The sequence below is a fragment of the Pleurodeles waltl genome, chromosome 6 (genome assembly GCF_031143425.1).
Source record: "Pleurodeles waltl isolate 20211129_DDA chromosome 6, aPleWal1.hap1.20221129, whole genome shotgun sequence".
NCBI lineage: Eukaryota > Metazoa > Chordata > Amphibia > Caudata > Salamandridae > Pleurodeles > Pleurodeles waltl.
In genome coordinates this window covers 1,277,616,053-1,277,643,491 of record NC_090445.1, presented here as the reverse complement: position 1 = coordinate 1,277,643,491, position 27,439 = coordinate 1,277,616,053, and the positions used below count along the sequence as shown (strand labels likewise).

The following is a 27,439-nucleotide window of genomic DNA, read 5'->3' as shown; positions in this document are numbered from 1 at the left end:
CCTCTACACGACTCGCAGGTTGCAGCATTCCAATATAAATGCTTACCTAGATGTTGCACTTGGTTGACTGAGTGACACGCACAGACACTTTCTTGGGGCTGACATTGAGGAAGATGAGATCAAAAAGGCCATCATGCAACTGCAGTCTGGCAAAGCCTATAGCCCAGGTAGCCTTTTACAAGTCTTAGTTAACCTGCTTTGGATTCTTAAATCTATTTACCAAGAGGCAAAACAGACTGGCCTCCGCCTGCCATCCACGAGAGAAGCTATAATTATTGTCCTAGTTAAACTGGGGAAGTCCAATGACACCTGCAAATCTTATAGGCCACTCTCACTCATTACCTGCGATGCCAAACTTCTGGCAAAAGTACTGGCCAATTGTCTCACCCTCCTAATGACTTTCGTAGTTCTGTCGGCCCAATTAGGGTTTATATAGGGATGATCCACATCTTAACTTAGGCGTTTTATTTGCCCCATTACAGGATATAGACCCTGATATAGCAAAGGTGGTGGCATTTCTTGATGCCACCAAAGCTTTTGACTCCCTGAAATGGGATTATTAATGACTGTCCTTTGCCAAATGCGGACCCCACACTCTTTCCTTACTTGGGTTGCACTCCTCTATTCACAGCCACTGGCAAGAGTTAAAACCAATGGTTCAGTTTCCACCCCATTCACCATCACCAAGGGCAAACCCCAGGGCTTCCCTGCTATCACCGCTGCCTTTTTCCCTGGCTGTGGTGCCTTTAGCCGCAAAACTCTGATGGTGCCACCATGAATATGCCATCAGGTACTAGTCTAGGCATATACCAGTCTCTTTATATGCAGATGACATTACTCTATATTTAAGGGAACTCCAAGTTAGTCTTTTTCCAGACTTTCCACTAGAGCTGTGTGACTCTGAATTACGTTATCTTGGAGTGATAGTTCATAGGGATAGAGAAGAAATCATTAGGGGAAATTATGGCATGGCGCTTTCATCCATAACTGATAGTATCACAGGCTGGATTTCACTTCCTTTATACTTAGCAGTCCGTATTGGGCTAATAAAAGTGATCATTTTACCCAAAATGTTACCTGTTCCTAAATATCCTCCTGTCTACGGGGAGACACTTTTTCCAACTGCTTAAGACTCAACTGATCAGTCTGGCGAGGGCTGGGAAACAACCCTTGATCCAACGGGACTTACCTTACCATTCTATAAAGGAGGATTTGAGGCACTGATATGAAACTGTACTATCTGTGCGCCAGGTACACTATGCCATTCACTGGTACAACCCACCCACCCTTCCTGACACACCAAGCAATAGAAAAAGGCTACATGGACTCCATCCCTCCGACATCCTACCTAGAATCACAAACTACCATGGCTGGACTGGCAAATTCTATTGCAGGATGCACATCCAAGACGTGGAGCAAGTTAGCCCATAGAATTGGTAAAAAATTATTGTACGCCCCAACATCTGCCTTCTGCTTGTTACGCATGAGTCAGCATGCAGACAGCTATTTCATAAGCAGTGAGTTGCCACTCGGCTACCTGTACCACGAAGGTTTCCTTGTAGAACGGGACACCTTCTTTGCAGATGAACCGGCGATCCTGCTCAATGTTTTTTGTAAATCCGCCTATGATACAACGTCAAAAAACTCACGTACGATTTTTCACAAGAACTCCGCACAATGGACACTGCACACTTTGCTAGAGCCCGAAACTCCGAGACACCTTGTTTGTACTTTATATCGAGTCGCTCAACTGGAGATTTCCTTCAGAGTGACAAGCTTCGGCTGGATTGGAAATATATATGAGGTCCTCTCTCAAGGATGAAAAGTGGCGCGACTGCTGTATCAAACAGGGAGAATAGCCTCAAATAACAGATTACGCCTTATACATTGTACAGTCTATTTCAGGACCGGGGTGAGCATTATGCCTTGGTTTCTTCACTTTTATTACAGCAGCCCTTTTAAACATTTGAACATTAAAAGCTAAAAGAAACTACCAGTCCCAAAAGGCTCTAGGAATGACACAGAACAATAGTCAATAATGTAACAGTAGTGCTTAACAATATCCAATCTGGCTAGGTCACCCTCCATGTAGTCCTTCCTTCTGCTGTGACCTCCTCTTTCTTTTGCAGATAAGTCATGTTTATTATCATGATATAACGAGTGTGAGTCCTTAGTAAATTTTGTCAGTTTAGTTGGGTAACTCAGTGTGTGTGCAGTGCATGAGCTGTTTGCCTTGTAGGCCTCGGGAACGCAATCCTGCGCCTCTGTAGCAGCTGACTGTGCCGCTCTGCACCCTGGTGTGGTCCTCCGCCGACTAGGTAATGCTTCCCTGGTTAAGCGCTGTTGGAAATGGTGTCTCTAGTTGGCAGTCAGTTTGCACCCTGTCCAAGTAGGGACCCTTACTCTACTCAGGATAAGAGAGATACCCACTCAGATAACCCCTGCTCACCCCCTGGGTAGCTTGGCACAAGCAGTCAGGCTTATCTCAGAAGCAATGTGTAAAGCATTTGCATATAACACACAGTAATAAGTGAAAACACAACAAAAGGACACCACACCAGTTTTAGAAAAATAGCCAATATATCTATGTAAAACAAGATCAAAACAATACAATTCCAACATACACTGCTAAAGATATGAATTTTGTAAGATTTATCTTAAAAATACAGTTCCTTGAAGTCGATTGCTCCACCTGGGGCTATCACGGCGTTGTGATAAACAAAACTAATAGTTCAGGTCGGCCGCAGCGTCATCACAGACCAGCTACGGAGTTGGCAAGACACACAAACAGTACCTTGGATTTGCAGGGCATCGTGATCCTCGCTGTGAGCTCCGGAGAGTGGAGTTGGTTCCGGAGTTGTCGGGCCCTTGAAGTCACACGAGTCAGGAGCGCTGGTGTGGATGGCGGTGTCAGCGAGACACGGAAACAGTACTTTGGATTTGCAGGGCGCTGTGATCCTCACAGTGAGCTTCGGAGAGCGGCATCAGTGCGAGTGTCGCCGGGCCCCCGAGAAGTCACACGAGTCAGGAGCGCTGGCGTGGATGGCGTGGTGGCTGCAGTGCGAAGCAGAACGATGCAACGTGCGGGGTCCACAGGTCACGGTGCAGGCAGCGGCTCGGTGACGGCATCCAGCGGCGCTGGTGAAACCAGGGCTGCAGTGTGAAGCGGGGCGGTGCGACGTGCAGTGTCACCAGGTCACGGTGCAGGCAGCATCGTTGTTGCTGAAGTGCTGTCATCCCTGGTGACGACACTGGAGTCGATGATGCTGGTGTCGATGACCGGGGCGGCGGTGTGGGACGAGACGGTGATTCATGTACCTTACCAGCGGTGTCCACAGGCCACGGTGCAGGCAGCGGGACAGGTGTCAGCAGGAGCAGCAGTGTCGGAGATCAGAAGGCTGCGGTGTGAGCAGGCGATGTCGGCGTGCGCGGCCTACAGGTCGCAGTGCGAGCAGCAGCTCGGTGAAGTCATCCGATGACGGCTTCGGTGAGAACAGGGTCACAGTGCGAAGCGGGGCAATATGACTCCATGAGGCATTGGCAGGTCACAGTGCAGGCCAGCAGCGTCGCAGTGGTTTCTCCTCTTGAGCAGCACAAAACACAGTTCTCAGTGCTGCAGGTTCGAGGAAACTGAAGTTTTTTGGTGTCCCTGAGATTTCCAAAAGGAGGCAAGCTCTACTCCAAGCTCTCGGAGAACTTTCTCAAGCAGGACACAGCAAAGTTCACCCTTTGCATTCTTAAGGAGGAAGCAGCAACTGCAGGTTGTAGGAGGCTGGCCTGGCTTATAGTGGGAACCTTGTGGTACTTACATCCCGTGCCAGGGCCAGTTATCCCTTATTAGTAGAATAGAGGTGTTTCTAGCAGCTTAGGCTGATAGAAGGTAGCTCGTGCAAAGTAGCTTAGGCTGAACTAGGAGACATGCAAAGCTCCTACTATACCACTTATATCATATAGCAAAATATCATAAGAAAACACAATACTCAGAGTTACTAAAAATAAAGGTACTTTATTTTAGAGACAATATGCCAAAAGTATCTCAGAGTATACCCCCACTTAGGAGGTAAGTATTATACACAAATTATATGTACACAAACCCAAAACAGGTAAGTAACAGTAAGAAAAGTAGTGCAAACAATGTAGAATCACAATAGGATGCAATAGGTAGACATAGGCCTAGGGGCAACACAAACCATATACTCCAAAAGTGGAATGCGAACCACAAATGGACCCCAGGCCTAGTGTGGTGTGTAGAGGGTCGCTGGGACTGTGAGAAAACAGTAAGGGTGTCCAAAATACCACACCCCAAGACCCTGAAGAGTAAAGTTACCCTACTACCCCAGAAAGACAGCATAGTCGTGATAGGGGATTCTGCAAGAGCCACAACTGCTACTATAGCACTGAAGACGGATTCCTGGACCTGAGGAATTGTAAAGGAAGGGGACCAAGAGTCACGCAAGTGTCCGGGGGGGCAGGAGCCCACTAAACCCCAGATGAAGGTGCAAAAGGGCTGCCTCCGGGTGGAAGAAGCCGAAGATTCTGCAACAACGGAAGGTGCCAGGAACTTCTCCTTTGGTCAGAAGATGTCCCACGGCGTGCTGGAGGATGCAGAAGTGTTTCCACGCAGAAATACCACAAACAAGCCTTGCTAGCTTGCAAGAGTCGCGGTTGAGGATTTTGGGTGCTGCTGAGGCCCAGGAAGGACCAGGATGTCGCCCCTTGGAGGAGGAGACAGAGGGGGCGGTCAGCAACTCAAGAGAGCCCCCACAGAAGCAGGCAGCACCCGCAGAAGTATCGGAACAGGCACTTAGAAGACCTGAGGACAGCGGTCGACTCAGAGTGCTGGGGACCCAGGCTAGGCTGTGCACAAGGGAATCCTTGGAAAAGTGCACAGAAGCTGGGCAGCTGCAAACCACGTAGTACACAGGTTTGCTGTCTGGCGTGGGGAGGCAAAGACTTACCGCCACCAAATTTGGACAGGTTTGCGGTCTGGCGTGGGGAGGCAAAGACTTACCTCCACCAAATTTGGACAGAAGGGTCACTGGACAGTGGGAGACACTTGGACCCAGCTCCTGTGTTCCAGGGACCATGCTCGTCAGGATGAGAGGGGAGCCGGAGGACCGGTGATGCAGAACATTGGTGCATGCGTTGGCAGGAGGAAGATTCCGTCGACCCACGGGAGATTTCTTCTTGGCTTCCAGTGCAGGGTGAAGGCAGACAATCCTCAGAGCATGTACCACCAGGAAACAGTCAAGAAAGCCGGCAGGATGAGGTGCTACAATGTTGCTGGTAGTCGTCTTGCTACTTTGTTGTGGTTTTGCAGGTGTCCTGGAGCAGTCAGCGGTCGATCCTTGGCAGAAGTCGAAGAGGGAAGTGCAAAGGAACTCTGGTGAGCTCTTGCTTTTGTTATCTGAGGAATAGCCCAGAGGAGAGACGCTAAATAGCCCAAAAAGGAGGTTTGGCTACTGAGAAAGGAGTCTTGGCTACTAAGAGAGGTAAGCACCTATCAGGAGGGGTCTCTGACGTCACATGCTGGCACTGGCCACTCAGAGCTGTCCATTGTGCCCAAACACCTCTGAATACAAGATGGCAGAGGTCTGGGACACACTGGAGGAGCTCTGGGCACCTCCCCTGGGAGGTGCTGGTCAGAGGAGTGGTCACCCCCCTTTCCTTTGTCAAGTTTCGCGCCAGAGCAGGGCTGGGGGAATCCCTGAACCGGTGTAGACTGGCTTATGCAAAGATGGGCACCATCTGTGCCCATCAAAGCATTTCCAGAGGCTGGGGGAGGCTACTCCTCCCCAGCCCTTCACACCTATTTCCAAAGGGAGAGGGTGTAACACCCTCTCTGAGGAAATCCTTTGTTCTGCCTTCCTGGGACCAGGCTGCCCAGGCCCCAGGGGGGCAGAAACCTGTCTGCATGGGTTGACAGCAGCAGCAGCTGCAGTGGAGACCCCGGAAAGGCAGTTTGGCAGTACCCGGGTTATGTGCTAGAGACTGGGGGATGCATGTAATTGTCCCCCCAATACCAGAATGGTATTGGGGTGACAATTCCATGATCCTAGACATGTTACATGGCCATGTTCGGAGTTACCATTGTGACGCCACATATAGGTATTGACCTATATGTAGTGCACGCGTGTAATGGTGTCCCCGCACTCACAAAGTCTGGGGAATTTGCCGTGAACAATGTGGGGGCACCTTGGCTTGTGCCAGGGTGGCCACACACTAAGTAATTTAGCACCTAACCTTCACCAAGTGAGGGTTAGGCATATAGGTGACTTATAAGTTTCTTATGTGCAGTGAAAATGGCTGTGAAATAACGTGGACGTTATTTCACTCAGGCTGCAGTGGCAGTCCTGTGTAAGAATTTTCTGAGCTCCCTATGGGTGGCAAAAGAAATGGTGCAGCCCATAGGGGTCTCCTGGAACCCCAATACCCTGGGTACCTAGTTACCATATACAAGGGAATTATAAGGGTGTTCCAGTGTGCCAATGAGAATTGGTAGAATTAGTCACTAATCTGCAGTGACAATTTTAAAGCAGAGAGAGAGCGTAAACACTGAGGTTCTGGTTAGCAGAGCCTCAGTGACACAGTTAGGCACCACACAGGGAACACATTCAGGGTATACATTATGAGCACTGGGGTCCTGCCTGGTAGGATCCTAGTGACACATAGGCAGAATAAACATACATACAGTGAAAAAGGGGTAACATGCCAGGCAAGATGGTACTTTCCAACACAGGTCAGCCCAGTAAAGCAACACAGCAAAGGGACAGTACTCCTACTCAAGCTCTTCTCCTTGGCAGAGGTTCCTCTTGATTCCAGAAAGATTCTGAAAGTCTAGGGTTTTGGGTCCAATACTTGTACCTTTTTTCTGCCTTTGAAGTTGGCAAACTTCAAAGAAAAGTCCCAAGTGTTTGTAAGATCCTTTCTTATCTAGGCCAGGCCCCAGACACACACCATGGGGTCGAGACTGCATTGTGTGAGGGAAGGCACAGTCCTTTCAGGTGTGAATGACAACTCCTCCCTCCCCTCTAGCTGAGATGGCTCTTCCAGATATGCAGGCTACACAACCGCCCCCTATGATGTGTCACTGTCTACAGAGGTGCAAAACAGCCCAACTGTCAAACTGGCCCGACAGACAATCCACAAACAGCCTGAGTCATTGAATGGTTTAAGCCAGACAATGCCTTCTTTCTAAAAGTGGCATTTTCAAACAGACAATTAAAAAAACAACTTCAATAAAATATGTATTTTTAAATTGTGAGTTCAGAGACTCTGAACTCCCCATTTGTATCTACTCTGAAGGGGAATCTGCACTTTAAGGATATTTAAAGGCAGCCCCAATGTTAAACTATGAGAGAGATAGGCCTTGCACAGTGAAAACCGAACTTGGCAGTATTTCACGGTTGGGACATATAAAACACACTAGTATATGTCCGACCTTAAACATACACTGCACCCTGCCCCTGGGGCTACCTAGGGCCTACCTTAGGGGTGCCTGACATGTAGTAAAACGGAAGGTTTAGGCCTGGCAAGAGGGTACACTCACCAAGTCGCATTGGCAGTTTAAAACTGCACACACAGACACTGCAGTGGCAGGTCTGAGACAGGTTTACAGGGCTACTAATGCGGGTGGCACAACCAGTGCTGCAGGCATTTGATTTACAGGCCCTTGGCACCTCTGGTGCACTTTACCAGGGACTTACCAGTAAATCAAATATGCCAATCATGAATAAACCAATCAACAGTAGAATTTACACAGACAGCATATGCACTTTAGCACTGTTTAGCAGTGGTAAAGTGCCCAGAGCCCTAAAGCCAACAAAAACTGGTCAGAAAAATTAGGAGGAAGGAGGCAAAAAGATTGGGAATGACCCTGCAAAAAGGGCCAGGTGCAACAGGCGCTCAGCCTGCTGCGTGCAATCCTGTCAAGTTTCGCCGCTGTTAGGGCTATGGCACTCCAGGGACGGAGTGTCTCATGACACGGAGCCTTGCCAGGAGAGTGACGCCCCACCCTAAGCAGGGTCTGTACTGAAGAGAATTAAGCCAGACGCCCTCGAGAGCCAGGGTCGGTAATGTGTTTTGCAAAACACCCCCCGGTGGGGTCTGTATTCACATGTGGCCACATACGCCTCATACAGGGAACACACTCCCAGGCTGATATTTCCCATTTATACTATAGCACCTGCTGTGAGTGCTCCGGGGCTTGGACCCATAAAGAGTGTAGCTCTACCCAGACCTTAATTCTTGACTGGCTCCAGTACCTGCATCTGTATACATATTTCAGCTGCTCTACACCCTCAACCTTCCTTCATGGAGATTTCAGATGGGGTGTATGAGGATCCTTTAGCAACACAAAAGGATGATGGACGGAGTGCTGAACAATGCAAACACTCACCCCCAGTCACAGATCTGGGTTTAATCTAGCGTTCTTTTGCTCACCATGCCACCCCAGTTTGGACCCAGCCATATGCAAATCAGTCTTGACCCTGTTCCTCATGGGAACAGTCCAGCCCGAACTACCAGGCCAGGGTCCTCCCTTGACCGGAAACCAGCATCCTGGGACCAGTTTCAGGATGCTTGTTTCCTGTCCAGGGAGAACCTGGTTTAGCAGTTTGGGCTGGACTGTTCCCCTGGGGAACAGGGTCAAGACTGATTTGCATATGGCTGGGTCCAAAATGGGGTGACGTGGCAAGCAAAATAACGATGGATTAAACCCAGGTCTATGACTGGGGGTGAGTGTTTGAAAACTTTCAACACTCCGTCCATCATTTTATTTTGTTTTGTGATGTTGCTTTGTGCGCCCTAAGTGGCAGGGGTATGCCCAGACGTGGGTCCCTTGCTCGCTGCGCTACTGGATTCAAGCTAGACTGGCTGATGAAGGGTGAAACCCTGAAACCGGTCCCAGGATGTTTGTTTCCTGTCCAGGGAGAACCTGGCCTAGCAGTTCGGGCTGGACTGTTCCCATGGGGAACAGGGCCAAGACTGATTTGCATATGGCTGCGTCCAAACTGGGATGTCGTGACGAGAAAAATAACGATGGATTAAACCCAGATCTATGACTGGGGGTGAGTGTTTGAAAAGTTTCAACACTCCGTCCATCATTTTATTTTGTTTTGTGATGTTGGTGTATGAGGATCCCTCAGTGTCTCTGGCCTAGGATGACGACTTTTATTGAGCCGTAGATGCCTCTGTTTATAGGGCTGTAGACAGGGCCTTAGGCCCCATTCAGCGTCTGGCACACTTGATTGCACGCAAATGTGCCAAGGGAACACAGGCTGCGCCAGCCTCACCCTAGCCCTCCTTGGTGCCCCCCAGTTCCAGTGGATTCAGACCTGTTCCAGTGAAGCACCCACGTGAAGAGGGGGTGGCCCACAATGCTTTCGCCTGCCTCAAGCAGGCCCTCATTTCCCAGAGTCTCCCTCACATTACCCCTTCCTGACCAGGCAAGACCTCTGGAACCCCCGCCCCTCTCTAGTTCAGGTAGGGGGCAGACTGGCATTATTTCTACACTCTTGGGTGGCTATCACAAGTGACACATGGGTTCGGCAAACAGTAGAGGGTTTTCCAAATATAGTTTTATGGTACCCCATTTCAAGCCTCCAAACCTCTGCCTATCCAATTTTCTTAACAGGAGGCCAGTCTCAGACATGGAGGTAAACTATCTTGGAGAAAGGTGCTGTTCAGCCAACAACTACCCACTATCACAGGTTTCTCTGCAACCTTTTTCTAGGTGGACAAAGCAGAAGGGGGTCAGCACCCTGTGACCAATCTACGGGAGTTCAACAAATGTCTGGTTTACTGCCATTTCAAAATGAAGGGCATTCACTTCCTACGGGACGTACTCCGGCCATTCAATTGATTGGTCTGTTTAAATCTCAAGAATGCCTAGCTCTCTGTCCATATCTTTCCTCCTCACAGAAGGTTCCTCCAGTTTCTCTGGCAACAGAAGACGTTCGTTTTTCCAGTCTTCCCTTTGGGCTCTCCTCTGCCCCTTGGTGCTTTACCAAGGTTCTCAAACCAGTGATAGAGCAGCTTCGGGTGTAGAAGAAGCACCTCCTTGTATACCTAGACGACATGCTCATTGTTGAAAATGGCCCTTTTTGCAGGGTCATCCCTAACCTTTTTGCCTCCTTCCCCCTAATTTTTTTGGCCAGTTTTTGTGGGCTTTAGGACGCTGGGCACTTTACCACTGATAATCATTGCTAAAGTGCATATGCTCTCTGTGTAAATTGTATTGTTGATTGGTTTATCCATGATTGGTATATTTGCTTTACTAGTAAGTCCTTAGTAAAGTGCATTAGCTGTGCCCTGGGCCTATTAATCAAATTCTACTAGTACATATCCTGATGAGCCATCTGTGCTAGAGTGGAGGGAGGAGTGGTCACTTACACCTGAATGGGCTGTGCCTGCCCTCTCACAATGCAGTCTCCACCCCCTGTTGTATGTCTGGGGCCTGGCCAAGGCAGGATCCTGTAAACAACAGAAACTTTCCTTTGAAGTTTGCCTACTTCAAAGGCAGAAAGGGAAACAAGTAGGACCCAAAACCCCATACTTTAGATGGTTTCAAAATCCCTTCTGGAACCAAGAGGAACCTCTGCCAGGGAGAAGTGCTGCCCCTGCCTGTGACTATGCTTTGTTAGGCTATCCTGGTACTGTGTGGTATATTCCTCCTTGTGAAGATTCTCCAAGGGCTTTAACTGAGCTTGCTTCCTATTGTTAAGTCTCAGGGCCATCAAAAACTTCCTCTGCTAACTTACGGACTCTCTGCTGAGACTCCTCCCCTGCTAAGTGGTGTCCTATCCAGTCCCTGGGCACTTGAAAGGTGAAGTTGGCAGACAAGAGCTGAAAATCCAAGCCGTGCGGGGAACACACCATCTGCAACGTGGCTGATAAACACGCCCCCGGCCTCATGGCAAAAATCGATGTTCCACCTGCATCGCAGCTCGGAGATTAACGCATCAAGGCTGGAGAAACGACACGTAAAACCCGCTTGCGGCTGCTCATAACAACGCAAACCCCACGCAGTGTGGTTTTTTAACACCGTGCAACAGGATTTTTCATGCATTGTCCCTGGGAGTCAAAGTTAATCTGACCCTGCGCTGATCCGAGGTGCCTGTCTGGAAATCGCCGCATCGCTCTTGTGAGGGGGAAAAACCCAACCAGAAAAGAAACAACGCATGACCTCCCTTGCGATGAAGGAATCAACGCGTCGCTGCCTTGTCCAATGCATGCGGACAGGGGGCAACCTGACTGCCAACCAAAGACCCCATTTCTAACACTCATCTTGTCCCAGTGTCCTCAGACTGTCGCTCCAGCTGCAGACCACAATAACCCTTCTGGAAAGTTTTGGGTTTATGATCAATGAATCAAAATCCCTTATGGTCCTTCCTGGAAGGCAAGGCTCTTGGGGTTCATGATCAACTGGACCACATCCTCGCTCAGTCTACTGTCGTAGAAGATAAAGATAATAAGACGCAAGCTTTGGGGGACTTTGGTGAAACCTCACACTTCTATGCATGCAGATCGCCTGTTTTGTGGGACTCCTTTCATCTTCCATTCAAGCCATCTTCCCGGTCCCTCTTAATTATCGGGCTATTCAGCCGCTCATACCTCCCATCACAGCTAGGAACCTATGTATTCCCAGATGATATCCTTAAGGGACAAGACGAAGGAGACTATCTTATGGCTACCTCAAATGGATGCTCTGAATGGAAAAGCAATTGTTGGGTCAGCCGCAGATCTCGCCATCGCGCCCGACACTAGCAGATCTAGTTGGGGCGCACAATGTGGCAATATTTCTACAGGAGGTTCGGGGTCTTATCACAAACAAACTCTACATTTCAACTGTTTAGAACTCAGGGTCCTATGCGGTCAAGTGTTGAACGAAGGACAGGTTTCAGTCATGTGTCCTCCTCAAGATGGACAATGTCTCTGCCGTTCGAAACATCAACCATATGCGGGCACGCGACCCAAGGTCCTTTTAGACCTGACAACCAATTTTTGGCAGTTCTGCCAAGACCATCAGGTTTCGGTCAGGGCAGAGTATCTTCCATCTCAGACGAATCATGTGGCGGACTGGCACTCCAATCATTTTCAGGACTCTAGCCGGTGGAAGCTCCATACGGACGTGTTTGGCAACAACCAGACACAGTGTAGTCCTTTTTCGGTGGACCTGCTTGCGTCCAGACTGAACCACCAACTTCCCAGGTTCTTCAATTGAGACCAGATCCATTAGTGGCAGTGACGTATGCCTTCTAACAGGAATGGGCTTTGCAATAGGGGTATTCGTTTCCCCCATTCGCTAGGATCACTTGGTTCTCAACCCAGATCCGATGACAGCAGGCAGAGCTGGTACGGATCACTCTGATCTGGAGGTCTTAAGTATGGTTTCAGGTTGTTCTGGAACTTTCTTGGGAATTTCCAATCCGACTCCTTGTTTCCACATCTTCTTAGCCCAGAGCATCTCCCACACAGGTTGGTGTTCGAGGGATCCCCAGCCTCATGGCTTGGAGGACTACAGGAGATGTTGGTCGGTCGTGGGCCTTTCAAGACAAGCTGAAGATCTCTTATCCAAAGCAAGGGCAGACAGCACCATCAAGCGGTACAGTTCAGGTTAGACACTATGGAAATGTTGGTGTCTGCGAAGGGGTCAGGATCCCGTGGTCACAGACGTAGTTCGCGTACTCAATTTCTTGGCGAGTCATGTGACAGAAGGGTTGGCCTACGGATCTAGTAATATCTTTCATTCCACTAGGCAGCGGGCCACATCCCAGTGGAGGGATTCCCCAACGAGGGAACATCCATTTGTCTGTCTTCTTAGAGGGATCTGATTGTCTTCCTTCGGCACCATGATATTTGGTGCTTTGGGACGTCAACCAAATGCTCATCTGTTTCTGCTCCGGCAGCCAAATAGGTTACTCTCATGCAAGGAGCTTTCATCAAATCTGGCAATGCTGTTATGCCTGGTATCCTGCAGGAGGGTTTCCAATGTTCGGGTCCTTGACATAACAGGTATAATTGTTTGCCATTCAGGAGTGTTGCTTACCATTTGTAGACATACAAAGTCCAATACCAGGACTATTTTTTATCCCACTTTCCCAGATTCTCCAATATTGTGTGTGGCTTAATGTCTTAAGGCATATAAAGAAAGGTCTGAAGATTTCAGACCACCCGGAGAGAGACAGCGCCTAACTGCACTCAAAAAACACATATGGTAGTGTCTTCCCGCACCATTGCCCAATGGGTTCGATGGGTGATGAAGGAAGCTGGAATTGACCTAGCGGCCTTCGGTGTTCATTCAGCTGGGGGAGCCTTGGCTTCTAAAGCCTTTTCACTTGCAGCGTGTTTGGAGGGACATAATGAATGCAGCAGATTGGCCCTCTGAGTCAACCAATAAGAGATTCTACTTTAAGTAGGTTCTGGATATGGCTGACTTGATGAACACGCTTCAAGCTAGCATAATCCTCACCCCCATTCAGACATAGAATGAAATTTGTTCCCAACTATCGTTTAGGAAAGTTTAAATTCTAATAAGGACATGGAGGTAAGGGTTATCCCACAGGGCGAAGTTTGTTCTCCCTAAGGAGCCCACCCTATCTAGTAAGTAAATTCTTTTCTAGAAATAATGTTATGAGATTTTGAGATTCAATGTTATTAGTGTTCTTAGATAATGGAGTGGTGATACAACCACTTTTAATGAGAATGGATCTAGTCTGATAACTTTTTGTTCCTAGGACTGGAGAGTACTACGCAAGATCCTTGAGGGCAGTACTGAAGTATGACTCGGCGACGAAAGAGGTCACAGCCTGACTGGATATTGTTAAGGACTACTGTTATTACATGATTGGCTGCTGTTCTGTGCCATTCCCAGAGCTTCTTGGGACTGGCAGTTTCTTTTCACATTCAATGTTCAAATGTTTAAAAGGGCTGCTGTAATAAAAGCAATGGAAGTAGGGCATAATCCTCGCCTCTGTGTCCTTATTATAATTTTAACTTTCCTACACAAGTTAGGAACAAAATGTTTACACTACTTTTGGGCTGCATTGTTATAAGCTTTGTCCTGACAATGACTATGCCAGGTGTGGCCAGGCTGGAGCTGATTATCTTTATCTAGCCTGGTCCTGTGGGTAAATACATGCATACTGTGGAGAACTCTCAACTGCACTTTCTGAAATGGTAGGCCAACACATGACAATCACCCTTCTCACTGCCCTTTTATGATACACTGGGGAGGTTGAAGCGAGTTATGATAAGTTTATGGCACTAGGTCTTTTCCATTGGCCATATATGCCAAACTCCTACCCTACAATCTCGACCCGGAGATATAGGGGATCTACTACATACGTACCTGTTCCGTAGGGAACAAGACGCTGACGACGCAGAGTCACAATTACTTGAGACTGTGCATATCCTTACAGGCCTTTAACACTTCTCCATACACATTTACAGAGTTGATATCATTCACATTTAGCCCTTTTGACTTGAATTATTATGTTGTAATCATTCCATACATTATTCATATGTTCTAATACAGGTCACTGTCACTTTTACACCCTAGGCGATGATATCCCTATCCTATGAGACTGCTGGTTAGCCTCGATTTCCACCTACGCATGTAATTCAATCACTGCTGCAAACCATTGGATACAGTATGCATATTATATATAAAATGTAATTTTGCCTATGAAGTGGCACAGTTTCTTATTTTTGATTGTTGCTTTGACTTTCCTTATTTTATTATCTACTTGTTATTCTTTGTTAACAGATGGTAACAACCAATAGAGAAATACAAGAAAAAAACTAAGATATTTGCAGAAAATCACACATTTAGAAAAAAAACAAAAGTCAGTCGTAATTGCCATTTATACATAGAGCTGATTTTTCTTTAACTTGTGGTTCCTCTCCTGATTACATAAGTAACCTGTTTGTAATAGTGTTTTTCTTGTACTAAAAATATGACTTCATTTATAAAAGCTTCACAAAAGACTGCTTAAAAATAAAAATGGTACTAAGCATCACCAAACGCAAGACTGAGAATATCAATGAAAAAGCATTTTGCAAATGCACGCTTACCAGATATGCTCCTGTTTATCCACTCCTCTGTTTTACAGTGGGATACTGGGACGCCTTTTGTAGGAGTTCTCTGCGTTTTTTCCACTGTACTACTGGTAGCTATCTGTGGAGTCTGTGTCTCATGTTGCACTTTTGTTACAGTAGTGTTTGTATCTTCGAGGTCAAGAAAATCATCACTAAAATCTTCACTCAGATCATTTTTATCTGAGGACGACAAAGAGGATATTGAAATCTCATCTACATCATCACTGAAGTACTGGACCTTAGTGTCATGCATTTCCAAATCATCACAGGGCGTGCGGTCAGTGACCTGATGGCTATTTTCCATTAAGGCTTTCTGTTCGTCAGTTACGCCACCCCTATTGCTATGTGAAGGTTCTGCTTTTTCCAGGATGCATGAATCAACAGAAGAGTTTATGGTGCCATTAACTACCATCTTTTGACCAAACTGTGACCTGCTTGGTTTCAGTAAGGAGGGTCGGGTCATTTGGTATCCCAAAGGAGTCACCAATCCAGATCCATTGGGTATCCTGGCCTTTTTCAAACCAGAAACAGGAGCAGCTGTCCGTGCTAAATTACTTTTCAAATTAGGCTCTGAAGCAGTGGGTATTTCTGATTGCCTAGCAGTTCTGGATAATAAATTTGTCCTTTGAAACTGTCGGATGGTTGCATGCTGATTTTGATAAGGCTTTGTAAGATCCACCGCCCGGTTAAAGGAATGTGATCTAGTTAGGGTTGCAGTGGGAAGCATGGAGTTCTGAATGGAATGTGAAAAGCTCTGTGATCTAATCATTCGTTCACAGGAAAGTGACTTCATGGAATCTGTGGCCTGTGCTAAACCTTCCTTTGAACTGCTCCTCACAGTCATAGAGTTAGCTCTGGGTCTCTGTGAATCAAAAGGTCTACTTGCAAAAAAAACATTTACTTGTGGTTTTGGAGGATGCAATCCAGAAAAGGAAGTCCTTCCTAAAAAGGTGCCTTTGGTAAATTTAGCAGAATGAGATAAACCAGGAGAAGGCTTTTGGTTTAGCTCTTCCGGAGGAGAAACAAACATGTTTGCTGGATGTTCAATTTTTGATACTCCCGAACAGGTCTTCTCTAAGAGTCTTCTGTATGTCTCTTTTCCTCCACCACCACCACCACCTTCAAGTCGTACATATTTCTTATTGTTAACACCCTTCTCCATCTGATTACACAGGGGATTAACAGATGCTGCTGCATTCTGAGTATTCGTTGTTTGAATAGTTGTTTTTTTACAGCTAACAAAAGCAGACGATGCTGGAGCAGTGCCATTCGGTTTCATGCATCCTCTACCATTATTTCCATTGGTATTTCCCCAAATACCAGCTGGTGAGCCATTTGCCATATGCTGCTGAAGGCTGGATCTTGGTCCGCTAAACTTCGGTAACCTGGAACCCAGAGAGGGCCGCACATGGGTTCTTTCTTCCATGTGCTGTTAAGAGCATTTGTCCACTGAAGTCATCAATCTACAAAGAAAAAATGTAACAATGACAAACATGAAAATGCAAAAGTACATTTCAAGCAAGACAAATGCACATTATTTGGTAGTGGGTAAACAACTTGTTTGGCAAGATTATCACTATATTTCTATACGTATACTTCCAAGTAAGCAGATGTACAGAAAACAATAACATAAATTAACACATAGCATTCAATGAGGATTATTCACATTACACATGATCAACAGTATAACCAGGCTATTTTTCTTTCTAGTATATTTTGCAGGTCTAGTTTAATATGTTATACCAAAGCAAAGAAAGCTACTGTTCTAGCAGCCACCACAACCTACCTATTTATCTTGACAAGCAAACAATTAAAAAAGCAATCAAATTTGGCACTTTGGGTTGGGAAGACTGAAGCTGGAGCATCATAGCCACTTTCCCAGGGAGTACCTAGATCTGAAGAGAACTGCACAGATGTGACCCAACAACACAGAAGCTCTTGCAAATCAATGCAGCCGCAGGCCTGGAACCCCGAGATGTGCAAGGGGGTCTGTTTTACAACTGGATCATTACGATCAGCGCAGTCCTTCCATAGCAAGATAACTTGAAGAGGGGCCCCTGGGTTGTCTATGCCTCTGAATCACATTCTGGACCAACCAGTTGTATCCGGACAGGACATTGGTAGGTGAGATTGGCCTGAAGTATCAGAATCAAGTAATTACTAACAGAGTTAATAAGCATTTGCTAAGCCAAAAGGTCTCATCTTTTTAATGCAAGTGCTGAGCTACTGACTTTGTCAATACTTGCTTGTAAAGTAGTGTTAATAAATGTAAAATAATAGAAAAAATCAAACTAGAGGAAAAGCAAACATACTTCAAGTTATCTCAAAACTGAACTTTGAATTCCAAATTTTCAATATTCACAATCAGTATAGTGTATTGTTCACATTTCACACAGGTCTAGTGTAAGAGATTTTAAAAGGTCTGCTGCAGGTGTTCCAGATTAAAGCTATCACAGACAAGTTTCCAGGTACTTGGAGAACAAGTTACTTACCTTTGTAAGGTTTTTTGTGAGCAGTACCCCTGCGTGCCTGTAGGTGGCGTCATTCGGCTCCACACTGTGTTGTCAGTATCATATGCATAGGAACTGACGTGTGGTGCCTATATAGGGAGGATGGGTGGGTTGGTAAGGAAACAGTGGCTAGATAGAGTCTCAACTAGATAAAGCGTTACTAAAGGTAAGTAACCTGTTCATCTGCTAGAGACTTCTAGCCACGGATTCTGTACCTCAGAATAGATAACCAAATATTACCTCCCCGGAGGCCGGTCCGCGAAACAATTTCAGTCAAGGAGGTCCTGCAGGACTGCATGGGCAAAGTGTCCATCCTGATGAACCGGACTGTCCAAGCAGTAGTGTTTCGTGAATGTGTGCTAAAAACTCAAATTGCTGCCTGGCAGGAGTCCAGGAGCACAACTCTGAGTGTTAATGCCGTTGCTGCAGCTTTAGCTCTGGTGGAATGAGCATGCAAACCCACAGGGGGTTTCTTCTTGGCCAATGTGCGACAGATCTTTATAAAGAGCACGATTCATCAGAAGATGATCCACTTCTGCACAGCCTGATTTTTATTTTCTATGACATATCCCACAAAGAGTTGGTCATCCACTTGGAACTATCATGTGCAATTAAGGTAGAGCGACAGGCTCTTTTTGGTTACAGATGGCGAAGTTGCTTCTCCTCTAAGTGTTGTGACAGAACGTAAAAAGTAGGCAGAGTGATGGACTGTCCTAAATGAAAGGGAGTAACCACTTTCGTTAGAAAGGAAGTGCTCACATGAAGCATCAATTTTCCTGGGTAAATGTTCAAGATTGGAGGCTTGGATGACAAACTCGGAAGCTCGCTGACCCTCCAAGTAGATGTTACTGCCACGAGAAAGGCCGCCTTGATGGTAAGGAGCCTGAGAGGACAATTGTGCAAAGGCTCAAAGAGAGCCCAAATAAGAGAAGTGAAGACAAGATTGAGGTCCCAATGAGACATAATGAAAGAAGGTAGGAAAGAGATGTTGCAAACCTTTCAAGAATCTATGTACAAAAGGGAATCTGAAGAGGGGTGGCTGGTCAGGCAGCAGCAGGAAAGCAGAAATAGCCTAAAGATGGCCCTTTAAAGTGCCCAAAGGAGAGCCATGCTGGACAAGGGATGAGCTAAAGAGAAGAACCTGAAGGGCAGAAAGGGAATCCATGCGTCTTACTGTAAACCATGCAACAAATTTTCCCCAACGGCAGGCATAAACCGTCTTGGTGGAGAGACGTCTGGCTGTCAAGATAATGTTGCAAACTTTGGGAGGAAGGTCGAAAGCTGTCAACTGTTGCTGTTCAATCTCCAAACAAGAAGCCAAAGAAATTACAGGTTCAGGTGCAAAACTCTCCCCTGATTCTGGGACAGAAGATCCTCTCTAACGGGCAGCCTGTTCAGAGGACCACTGAACATGCTCAATAGCTCGGGATACCAAACTCTCCAAGCCCAATAAGGGGCCACAAGTATGGCTTGGGCCCAATCATTCCTGATATTCTTGCTAACTGTGGACAGAAGTGGTATGGGCGGAATGCCATACACTTGGGAACCAGGCAACAGTACAGTTGAGCAGTGGAACACATCCCTTACCATGCAGGGGACTTTTCTGTTCCCGCAAGATGGCAGGCAGAGTAGATGAGAAGCACACACATGGACAAAGGATGGTGGGTGGAGCTGGTAGATCAAACAGACCAGTGGGGTGGTGGTGGTGGGCGGGGAGGAACACTGAGTGGGTAGAAGTACTGGAGGGAGTCATATTGCAAAAAAACAAAGCATGCTCAGTATTATGAGAGACCTAAAAAAAAACACTTCCTCCACTTACCTTGAAAATTATTACAGTTTGTGAGATATGGATTTGGGCACTTTAGGGCTATTGCATGATCAGTTGTTCACAAACTTGCAAATCTGCTAGTGCTCAACATGCTTGTGTTGTTCACAAACGTGCAAATCTGTTACTGCTTAATATAAGAAGAGGGAGCTTTCATGCAAATCAAATAACTGTACATAGAGCTTATTTTCCACCAACTGTGGAACCAATTACGAAACAAAATGATGAAACTGATATAGATGACACACTGTGGTGAGTCACACTTTTTGAGATGTTTTTTTTTTTTTTTTTTGGACGGTGCAGACCTAGATGCATGGACATTATACTTGTAAAGGCAACACAAACGAAGCATCCGACACTGCCACATACAAACTGATCTTGCAGAGCCAGACGCATTGAAGTGACATCTTACAGATTGAGCCAAACCTCCTGATCAGTCGACATAGTGGACGTGTAATTAAAGGAATGTTACTATGTAACTCTGGCATCTCTTGTAGTGCAAAGGTTTGTAAAAATCTATCCTGCAGGTAAGGTCAACCAACCTGGTAAGATGTCACATGGAACTTCACACCACGGGAAAGTCATTGCAATGAAAAGGTATCAAATCAATTCATCAAAATGGCCCAGTTGCTGACACATCACTACCATGTACTGATTCTCCTTCACTACAAGGAGCAATGTATGTTAATTTTCACACTACCTTATCACACACAACTAACGGATGCTGAGCATGCTACACTGAAACAAGCACAGGAAATCTCAATAGGTCTCGCCTTGGGACCTACTGGTATTGGCAATTTTTATGTGTGATTTTCAACAGCATTAGTAAAAAGAGATGCTCTTTTGTTGATGCTGTTTTGTATCGACAAAAAAAAAAAAAATTGTAACAATAAGGCCACTGTTGGCAGTCATGTAATTCTGTAGCCAAACAACTGCGTCACCAAACCTGGTATGTGCCTACAGAACGACGAAGGAGCCAATTTCGGGAATATCTTATTGCCCAATATAAGATAACAATTAGATAGGTCAATGGAAAAAAGAAACAGATACTTAGTCTTCTGACGACATTTACACCTAAAAAGAATAAAAAGTAAATCACATACAATGATCAGTTGAAGGATACATGTCAACCAGTCAAGAGGGTTGTGAAGACCTTGCCATCCACAAAATAATTATGCTTGAGTTTTTGCTACTACTTTTCAGAACATGAAACACAGGAACTAAATAAACCGTTGAAGGTGGGCAGTGATATAAGACGCAAAATGTGCTGAGCTCCTCCAACACAAACTTGTTAGGGTCCCCCCCTTCACAGACTCAAAACTCAAGGAGGCAGATCCTTCATTGTGCTGGGGACCAAAGCCTGGAACGTATCACCCATCCATCCATCTCAGGTTCATTAAAACCAAGCAAAAATTCAAAAGCATGGCTCTTCCAGGCGTCGGATAATCTGTGCCCAACTCATCTAATCCGCAGCCCTTCCCTTCTGCTCATATACAGACTTCCAGGGAAGTTGGCTATTTCTAGCAAAGCAACAAGATGCTTTCTTGAGAGTAGCAAGTTGCACTATACAAGTACATGGTAATTCATTAATTCAAAGAGGCTACGCTCCAGGGGAGGGAGAAGCATAGGATGGGCATTGTAATCCCCTATAAATTCCTAGTAAGCCCACAACAGATCTTTTGCAACCAGACAATTTGCACAGTCTGGTTGCCTCGACCTAAAAATACAGCAAACCATTCAATATTCTTACCAGGTGTGATGTGTTCAATGTCGTACAAGCTCCCAGGACAAGCTCAGCCAGACCTGGAACTGAATCGCATCAAAACCAAGAATTCAGTTGATGAGACACACGTATAACCCTGGCCATCATGCAATATATCCGCGGAGGCATAACTGATTCATCAGCTTTTCTAGACCAAATAGTTGTCTCATCTCCCTCCTCCGAAAACGCCAGAGATTTGGGCACATAACTGAATAACCACCATAAGCCTCAAACTCTTGGGATGAGCAAATGGCTAGTTACACTTTGATAATTTAATGAAATAAGGGGGAACTGAAAACATATGGACACTGACCATGAAATCAAAAGGGTTCATTTGAAACAAGGCATCCAACGGAAGAATTACAATTCTCTTGAAGTGAAATATGTAGATGCCAAGATACACTGCTGAATGCTATGCATATTATGTTAAACCTTAATGAAGCAAAATGTCTAGGACATCCTTCCAGCAATGGTTACATTTGCTTACTAAAACAAGTTGGTTAAAAAAGCTCTAGGGAGATAAAACTAAGGCAGTGGCTAAAACATTCAAAATGCATCGTGCCCGACTTTGACCAATTTTTAAATTATGTCTGATGTTAACACTTTTTAAAAAAAATAGAACATCGCTGAAGAGGCCATCAGCAGTAGCGCTTTCTCATTGCCTATATAATTCTCCGAAAGGCTCCCACCCCGACTTCTTTCCCTCAAATTAGCCTTTGTGGATCCATCAGCCGCAAAGTACTTTGAATGAAAGTCCTAAAGAGATTGATTTACTGTGCAAATTGTTGCTCATCTGCACACAGCCTCCATTCTTCAAGGCATCTCTTTTAAAGCGTTCTTTAGAAAGTCACTAGTTGCCCTCATTCATAAAGGGTTTGGGGTATGGCATCACAAAGCAATAAAGGAAGCCCAAAGTTAACAAAGATCCATCGGTTTCGTTGAATGCCTCGAGAGAAACGTGGCCTGTTGCACAGAAAAGATATTCAGCTAATACAAATCACTTGGTAAAAGCACAACAAACCTGTTGTTGTGCGAGAGGAGACACTTGCCATTTTGTGTTTATTTCGATGCTGATGCTTTCGGTAGAAATGGCTTGCCATGTGGTTCCAGAAAAGAGGATCTTAACAGATAAGTTCTAGCACAAATAGCTTCTCCGCAATAAAGCATTAGTGTTTCTTGGCCTGCTTTTGAGCAACACGATAACTTCGGCAAGAAAAGCGTAATACTGCAACATAATAGCAGACAATAGGCCATAGTGAGTTTGGTAGAACATTTGAGAGCCTACACGGTTTGATGTTTGGTTATGACAATAACAAAATAAGTACACACAACATTTTGCAGGGTTTACATATTTAAATTAATAATAAAAATTGCCAGGAAAAAAAAGGAGTTCTATGTTGAAGGAGTGGGGAGGTGCTTCGCAGTTATTATGCTTAGTAGGTGGATGTGTGCTACAAATGCAGTGTGAAGTGACGAGGAGGCAGCCAGTTTAAAGGAGGAACCCAGTAAGTGAAGGTTTGACATTAGAGGATATCTGGGCTGCTCTGCCAGATATTTATAAATGACACCAATGGCTATGACACTAATGAATAAGGTGGGCAAAATTCTGAAGTTAAAAATTGTGGTTCCGTTTCTGTCCAAGTCCAGAACTCATTTTCAGTTGGGAAAAAGGAGACTGGGGGTGGGTTGGCGAGGGAGGCAAGCGTGGAGGTGGTAGGAAAATAGCTTCTCTATTTTAGAAGGCTTCAACATGAGAGCCAAGAGGCATCCAGTGGCAGCTGATGGTGAGGAAGTCAGACATCCATGGCTGGTGGTGAGAATGAGAATCAGAACTAGAAACAAAATCTAAATGAGCACCCCTGCGAGACCTTAATATCACCAAGGAAGGATAGGCTGAGAACAGGAATGATCTGAGGAATTATTCTGGGACAGCGAACAACACAGATGTGGTAAGAAGAGTGAGTGACACTAAAAAACAGAATGAGCTATTAGAAAGACAGGGTGAAATACAGACTGGAGCTGAGCAAATAACGCAATGGAGAGCAAGAGTGGACTACAATGTAGAGTGATTACAAGTATCAAACGCTGAGGAGAGGTCAAGGAGAAAAAGAATGGATTGTCTGTGGTGTGTAGAGGTAATGAAAATATTCACTTGAGAAATTACCGTTTCTTTGAGGAGCTCAGAAGCATGATTAAAAGGGATTTAACAGGATCTATGTTTTTGAGAAGGAAATATTGACAGACTAAGCAATAGCTGGATGGCAAGGAAAGGTTAGCAGTGTTTAGCAGAGATAGGACCACTACAGTTATCACGCACAGTTGGTGACTGCTTTGAGACAGGACAAGAAGCACAAGTGAGGGACAGGCTAAGAGGGTCAATTCGAGCGTAGCTACTTCTTAAACTCAGTAAGATACCATGATAATTAAATTATAGCTTTTGCAGAGATCTGAGTGTTTGTCAAACTGCTTCAAAGGGCATTCCTCGACTATAACTGGAAATGTATGACTGTAATAAAAATAAATAACTACTGTTAAGTGCACTTTCCGGTTGAGAATAGAGCTGGGTGTCTATTACTACCCACCCAAATTTCCTGCCTTCGTATGTCATGTGTATAGCAGGCATCTGATCGCTTTTTTGAAACGGCAGAATTGAAAGAGGCTGTCGATGAAACTAGGAGCTATGAAGCAATTCGAGTTTGCAAGTAATTTTTTAAATGTAAACTTAATTCTGCAATTAACTTTTTACTTTTATTCTGAAGAATTGATGGACAAGGATAAGTGCAACCAGCATCAGAAAAGAGAAGGCTACAGATTACATTTCCAACAGGAACTGTATTTATGAATTTAAAAAAAGATCAGAACAAAAAAAAGTTACTTACCTTCAGTAACAATATTGCAGGTGGATGCATATTATTCCAATAAATTCCTCACCTTATGAGGTATCCTTCTATGTTTCAGAACGGTCAAGAAGAGTTTGTCAAAGAACCTTTAGGTGGTGCCATGATATATAAGCTACAACTCCACCATCAAACATGACAAACCAGAGTATGTAAGGTGCCAACAATCATGCTAGGGTCAATTCCTTGTACTTTTCTGTGCCCATTTGAGGTACTTGCAGAGAAAGCAGTAGAGTAACAGCAGCAACTATTACAGCCCATGCTTACTTTGGGAAATTATTTGACAGTATCCACCAGAAATTCCATTACAATAGATAAGTACTTTTTTCTTCTGATGTGTACATCTTCTCACAGCTTCCTCAACTTCTGAAACATTTCCAAAGGAAGACAACCCTGGGAAATGGGATTCAGTAGTAAGGATTAATCAAGGAAGCCATGCAACACAGCTCTGACAAAGTACCCGTCACTAGGTGTCTGCACCATGAGGAAGTAATGTTTAGCATAAGCATGCAACCTCAAAAGTGGTGCAATGAGGCAGATGATGGCAAGCTGGATGCCTCCGGAGAAAGTCATGGAGGTACCCAAATCCCTACTGGAATGGTCACAAGAGCCCTCCTTACGATCTTTCTTGGCCAGGGCACAGCAAACGTTGATATAGACGATACCCCAAGGCATTTGGTCACCCTTTCCTTTTTTTTTTAGCTCTCAAGAAGCCCACAATGAACTGGCGATCTAATTTGTCATGATGCTTACAGTCAATGTAATTTGATACCACACATCTAGGGTCAAGACTTTGCAGCTCCTTGTAGGAGGCTGGCCTGGCGTATAGTGGGTACCTTGTGGTACTTACATCCTGTGCCAGGGCCAGTTATCCCTTATTAGTAGAATAGAGGTGTTTCTAGCAGCTTAGGCTGATAGAAGGTAGTTAGTGCAAAGTAGCTTAGGCTGAACTAGGAGACATGCAAAGCTCCTACTATACCACTTATATCATATAGCAAAATATCATAAGAAAACACAATACTCCGAGTTACTAAAAATAAAGGTACTTTATTTTTATGACAATATGCCAAAAGTATCTCAGAGATTACCCTCACTTAGAAGGTAAGTAATATACACAAGTTATATGTACACAAACCCAAAACAGGTAAGTAACAGTAAGAAAAGTAGTGCAAACAATGTAGAATTACAATAGGATGCAATAAGTAAACATAGGTCTAGGGGCAACACAAACCATATACTCCAAAAGTGGAATGCGTATCACGAATGGACCCCAGACCTATGGGAGCTTGTAGAGGGTCGCTGGGACTGTAAGAAAACAGTCAGGGTGTCCAAGATACCCCACCCCAAGACCCTGAAAAGTAGGAGTAAAGTTACCCTACAACCCCAGAAAGACACAATAGCCGTGATAGGGGGATTCTGCAAGAACCACAAGCACCAGCAAAACACTGAAGACGAATTCTTTGACGTGAGGACCTGCAAGGCAAGAGGACCAAGTCCAAAAGTCGCGATAGTGTCCAGGGGGGGCGGGAGCCCAGGAAACCCCAGATGAAGGTGCAAATAGCTGCTTCTGGGTGGAAGAAGCCGAAGATTCTGCAACAACGAAAGGGGCTAGGAACTTCTCCTATGGATGGAAGATGTCCCACAGCATGCTGGATGTTGCAGAAGTGTTTCCACGCAGAAATACAGCAAACAAGCCTTGCTAGCTGCAAGGGTCGCGGTAGAGGTTTTTGGGTGCTGCTGGGGACCAGGATGTCGCCCCTTGGAGGAGGAGACAGAGGGGGCGCTAAGCAACTCAGAGAGCCCCCACAGAAGCAGGCAGCACCCGCAGAAGTACCGGAGTAGGCCCTTAGAAGATTGGTGTAACCAGAGTCACAAAAGGAGGGTCCCACGACGTCGGAGTCCAACTCAGAGGGCTGAGCACTGCAAGACGGAGTGCTGGGGACCCAGACTAGGCTGTGCACAAAGGAATCCTTGGAGAAGTGCACAGAAGCCGGAGCAGCTGCAAATCACGCAGTACACAGGTTTGCGGTCTAGCGTGGGGAGGCAAGGACTTGACCTCCACCAAACTTGGACTGAAGGATCACTGGACTGTGGGGGTCACTTGGATCTAGCTCCTGTGTTCCAGGGACCACGCTTGTCAGGATGAGAGGGGACCCAGAGGACCAGTGATGCAGTCTTTTGGTGCCTGCGTTAGCAGGGGGAAGATTCAGTCGACCCACGGGAGATTTCTTCTTGGCTTCCAGTGCAGGGTGAAGGCAGACAGCCCTCAGAGCATGCACCACCAGGAAACAGTTGAGAAAGCCGGCAGGATGAGGCGCTACAATGTTACTGGTAGTCGTCTTGCTACTTTGTTGCGGTTTTGCAGGGGTCCTGGAGCAGTCAGCGGTCGATCCTTGGCAGAAGTCGAAGAGGGAAGTGCAGAGGAACTCTGGTGACTTATCTGAAGAATACCCCAGAGTAGAGACCCTAATGAGCCAGAAAAGGAGGTTTGGCTACCAAGAAAAGGGGATTGGCTACCAAGAGAGGTAAGAGCCTATCAGAGGGGGTCTCTGACATCACCTGCTGGCACTGGCCACTCAGAGCAGTCCAGTGTGCCCCCACCACCTCTGAATCCAAGATGGCAGAGGTCTGGGATACACTGGAGGAGCTCTGGGCACCTCCCCTGGGAGGTACTGGTCAGGGGAGTGGTCACTCCCCTTTCCTTTGTCCAGTTTCGCGCCAGAGCAGGGCTGTGGATCCCTGAACCAGTGTAGACTGGCTTATGCAGAGATGGGCACCATCTGTGCCCTTCAAAGCATTTCCAGAGGCTGGGGGAGGCTACTCCTCCCCAGCCCTTCACACCTATTTCCAAAGGGAGAGGGTGTAACACCCTCTCTCAGAGGAAATCCTTTTTTCTGCCTTCCTGGTACCAGGCTGCCCAGGCCCCAGGGGGGCAGAAACCTGTCTGCAGGGGTTGGCAGCAGCAGCTGCAGTGGAGACCCCGGAAAGGCAGTTTGGCAGTACCCGGGTTCTGTGCTAGAGACTGGGGGATGCATGTAATTGTCCCCCCAATACCAGAATGGTATTGGGGTGACAATTCCATGATCCTAGACATGTTACAAGGCCATGTTCGGAGTTACCATTATGACGCTACACATAGGTAGTGACCTATGTGCAGTGCATGCATGTAATGGTGTCCCTGCACTCACAAAGTTCGGGGAATTTGCCCTGAACGATGTGGGGGCACCTTGGCTAGTGCCAGGTTGCCCACACACTAAGTAACTTGGCAACCTTCACCAAGTGAGGGTTAGACATATAGGTGACTTATAAGTTACTTATGTGCAGTGAAAAATTGCTGTGAAATAAC

At 46.0% G+C, this 27,439-nt stretch overlaps 1 protein-coding gene across 9 annotated transcripts in view; it reads right to left on the bottom strand.

Annotated features, from left to right (window-relative positions):
- The window catches only part of CCSER2 (coiled-coil serine rich protein 2), a 492,874-nt gene that overhangs the window by 354,183 nt on the left and 111,252 nt on the right, over positions 1-27,439 (bottom strand). For all 9 annotated transcript variants that reach the window (XM_069240582.1, XM_069240583.1, XM_069240584.1 and 6 more), the window contains exon 2: positions 15,076-16,562. In XM_069240582.1, the coding sequence (XP_069096683.1) occupies positions 15,076-16,525 (1,450 nt within the window). In that variant the 5' untranslated portion in view covers positions 16,526-16,562. The remainder of the gene's footprint in view (positions 1-15,075; positions 16,563-27,439) is intronic.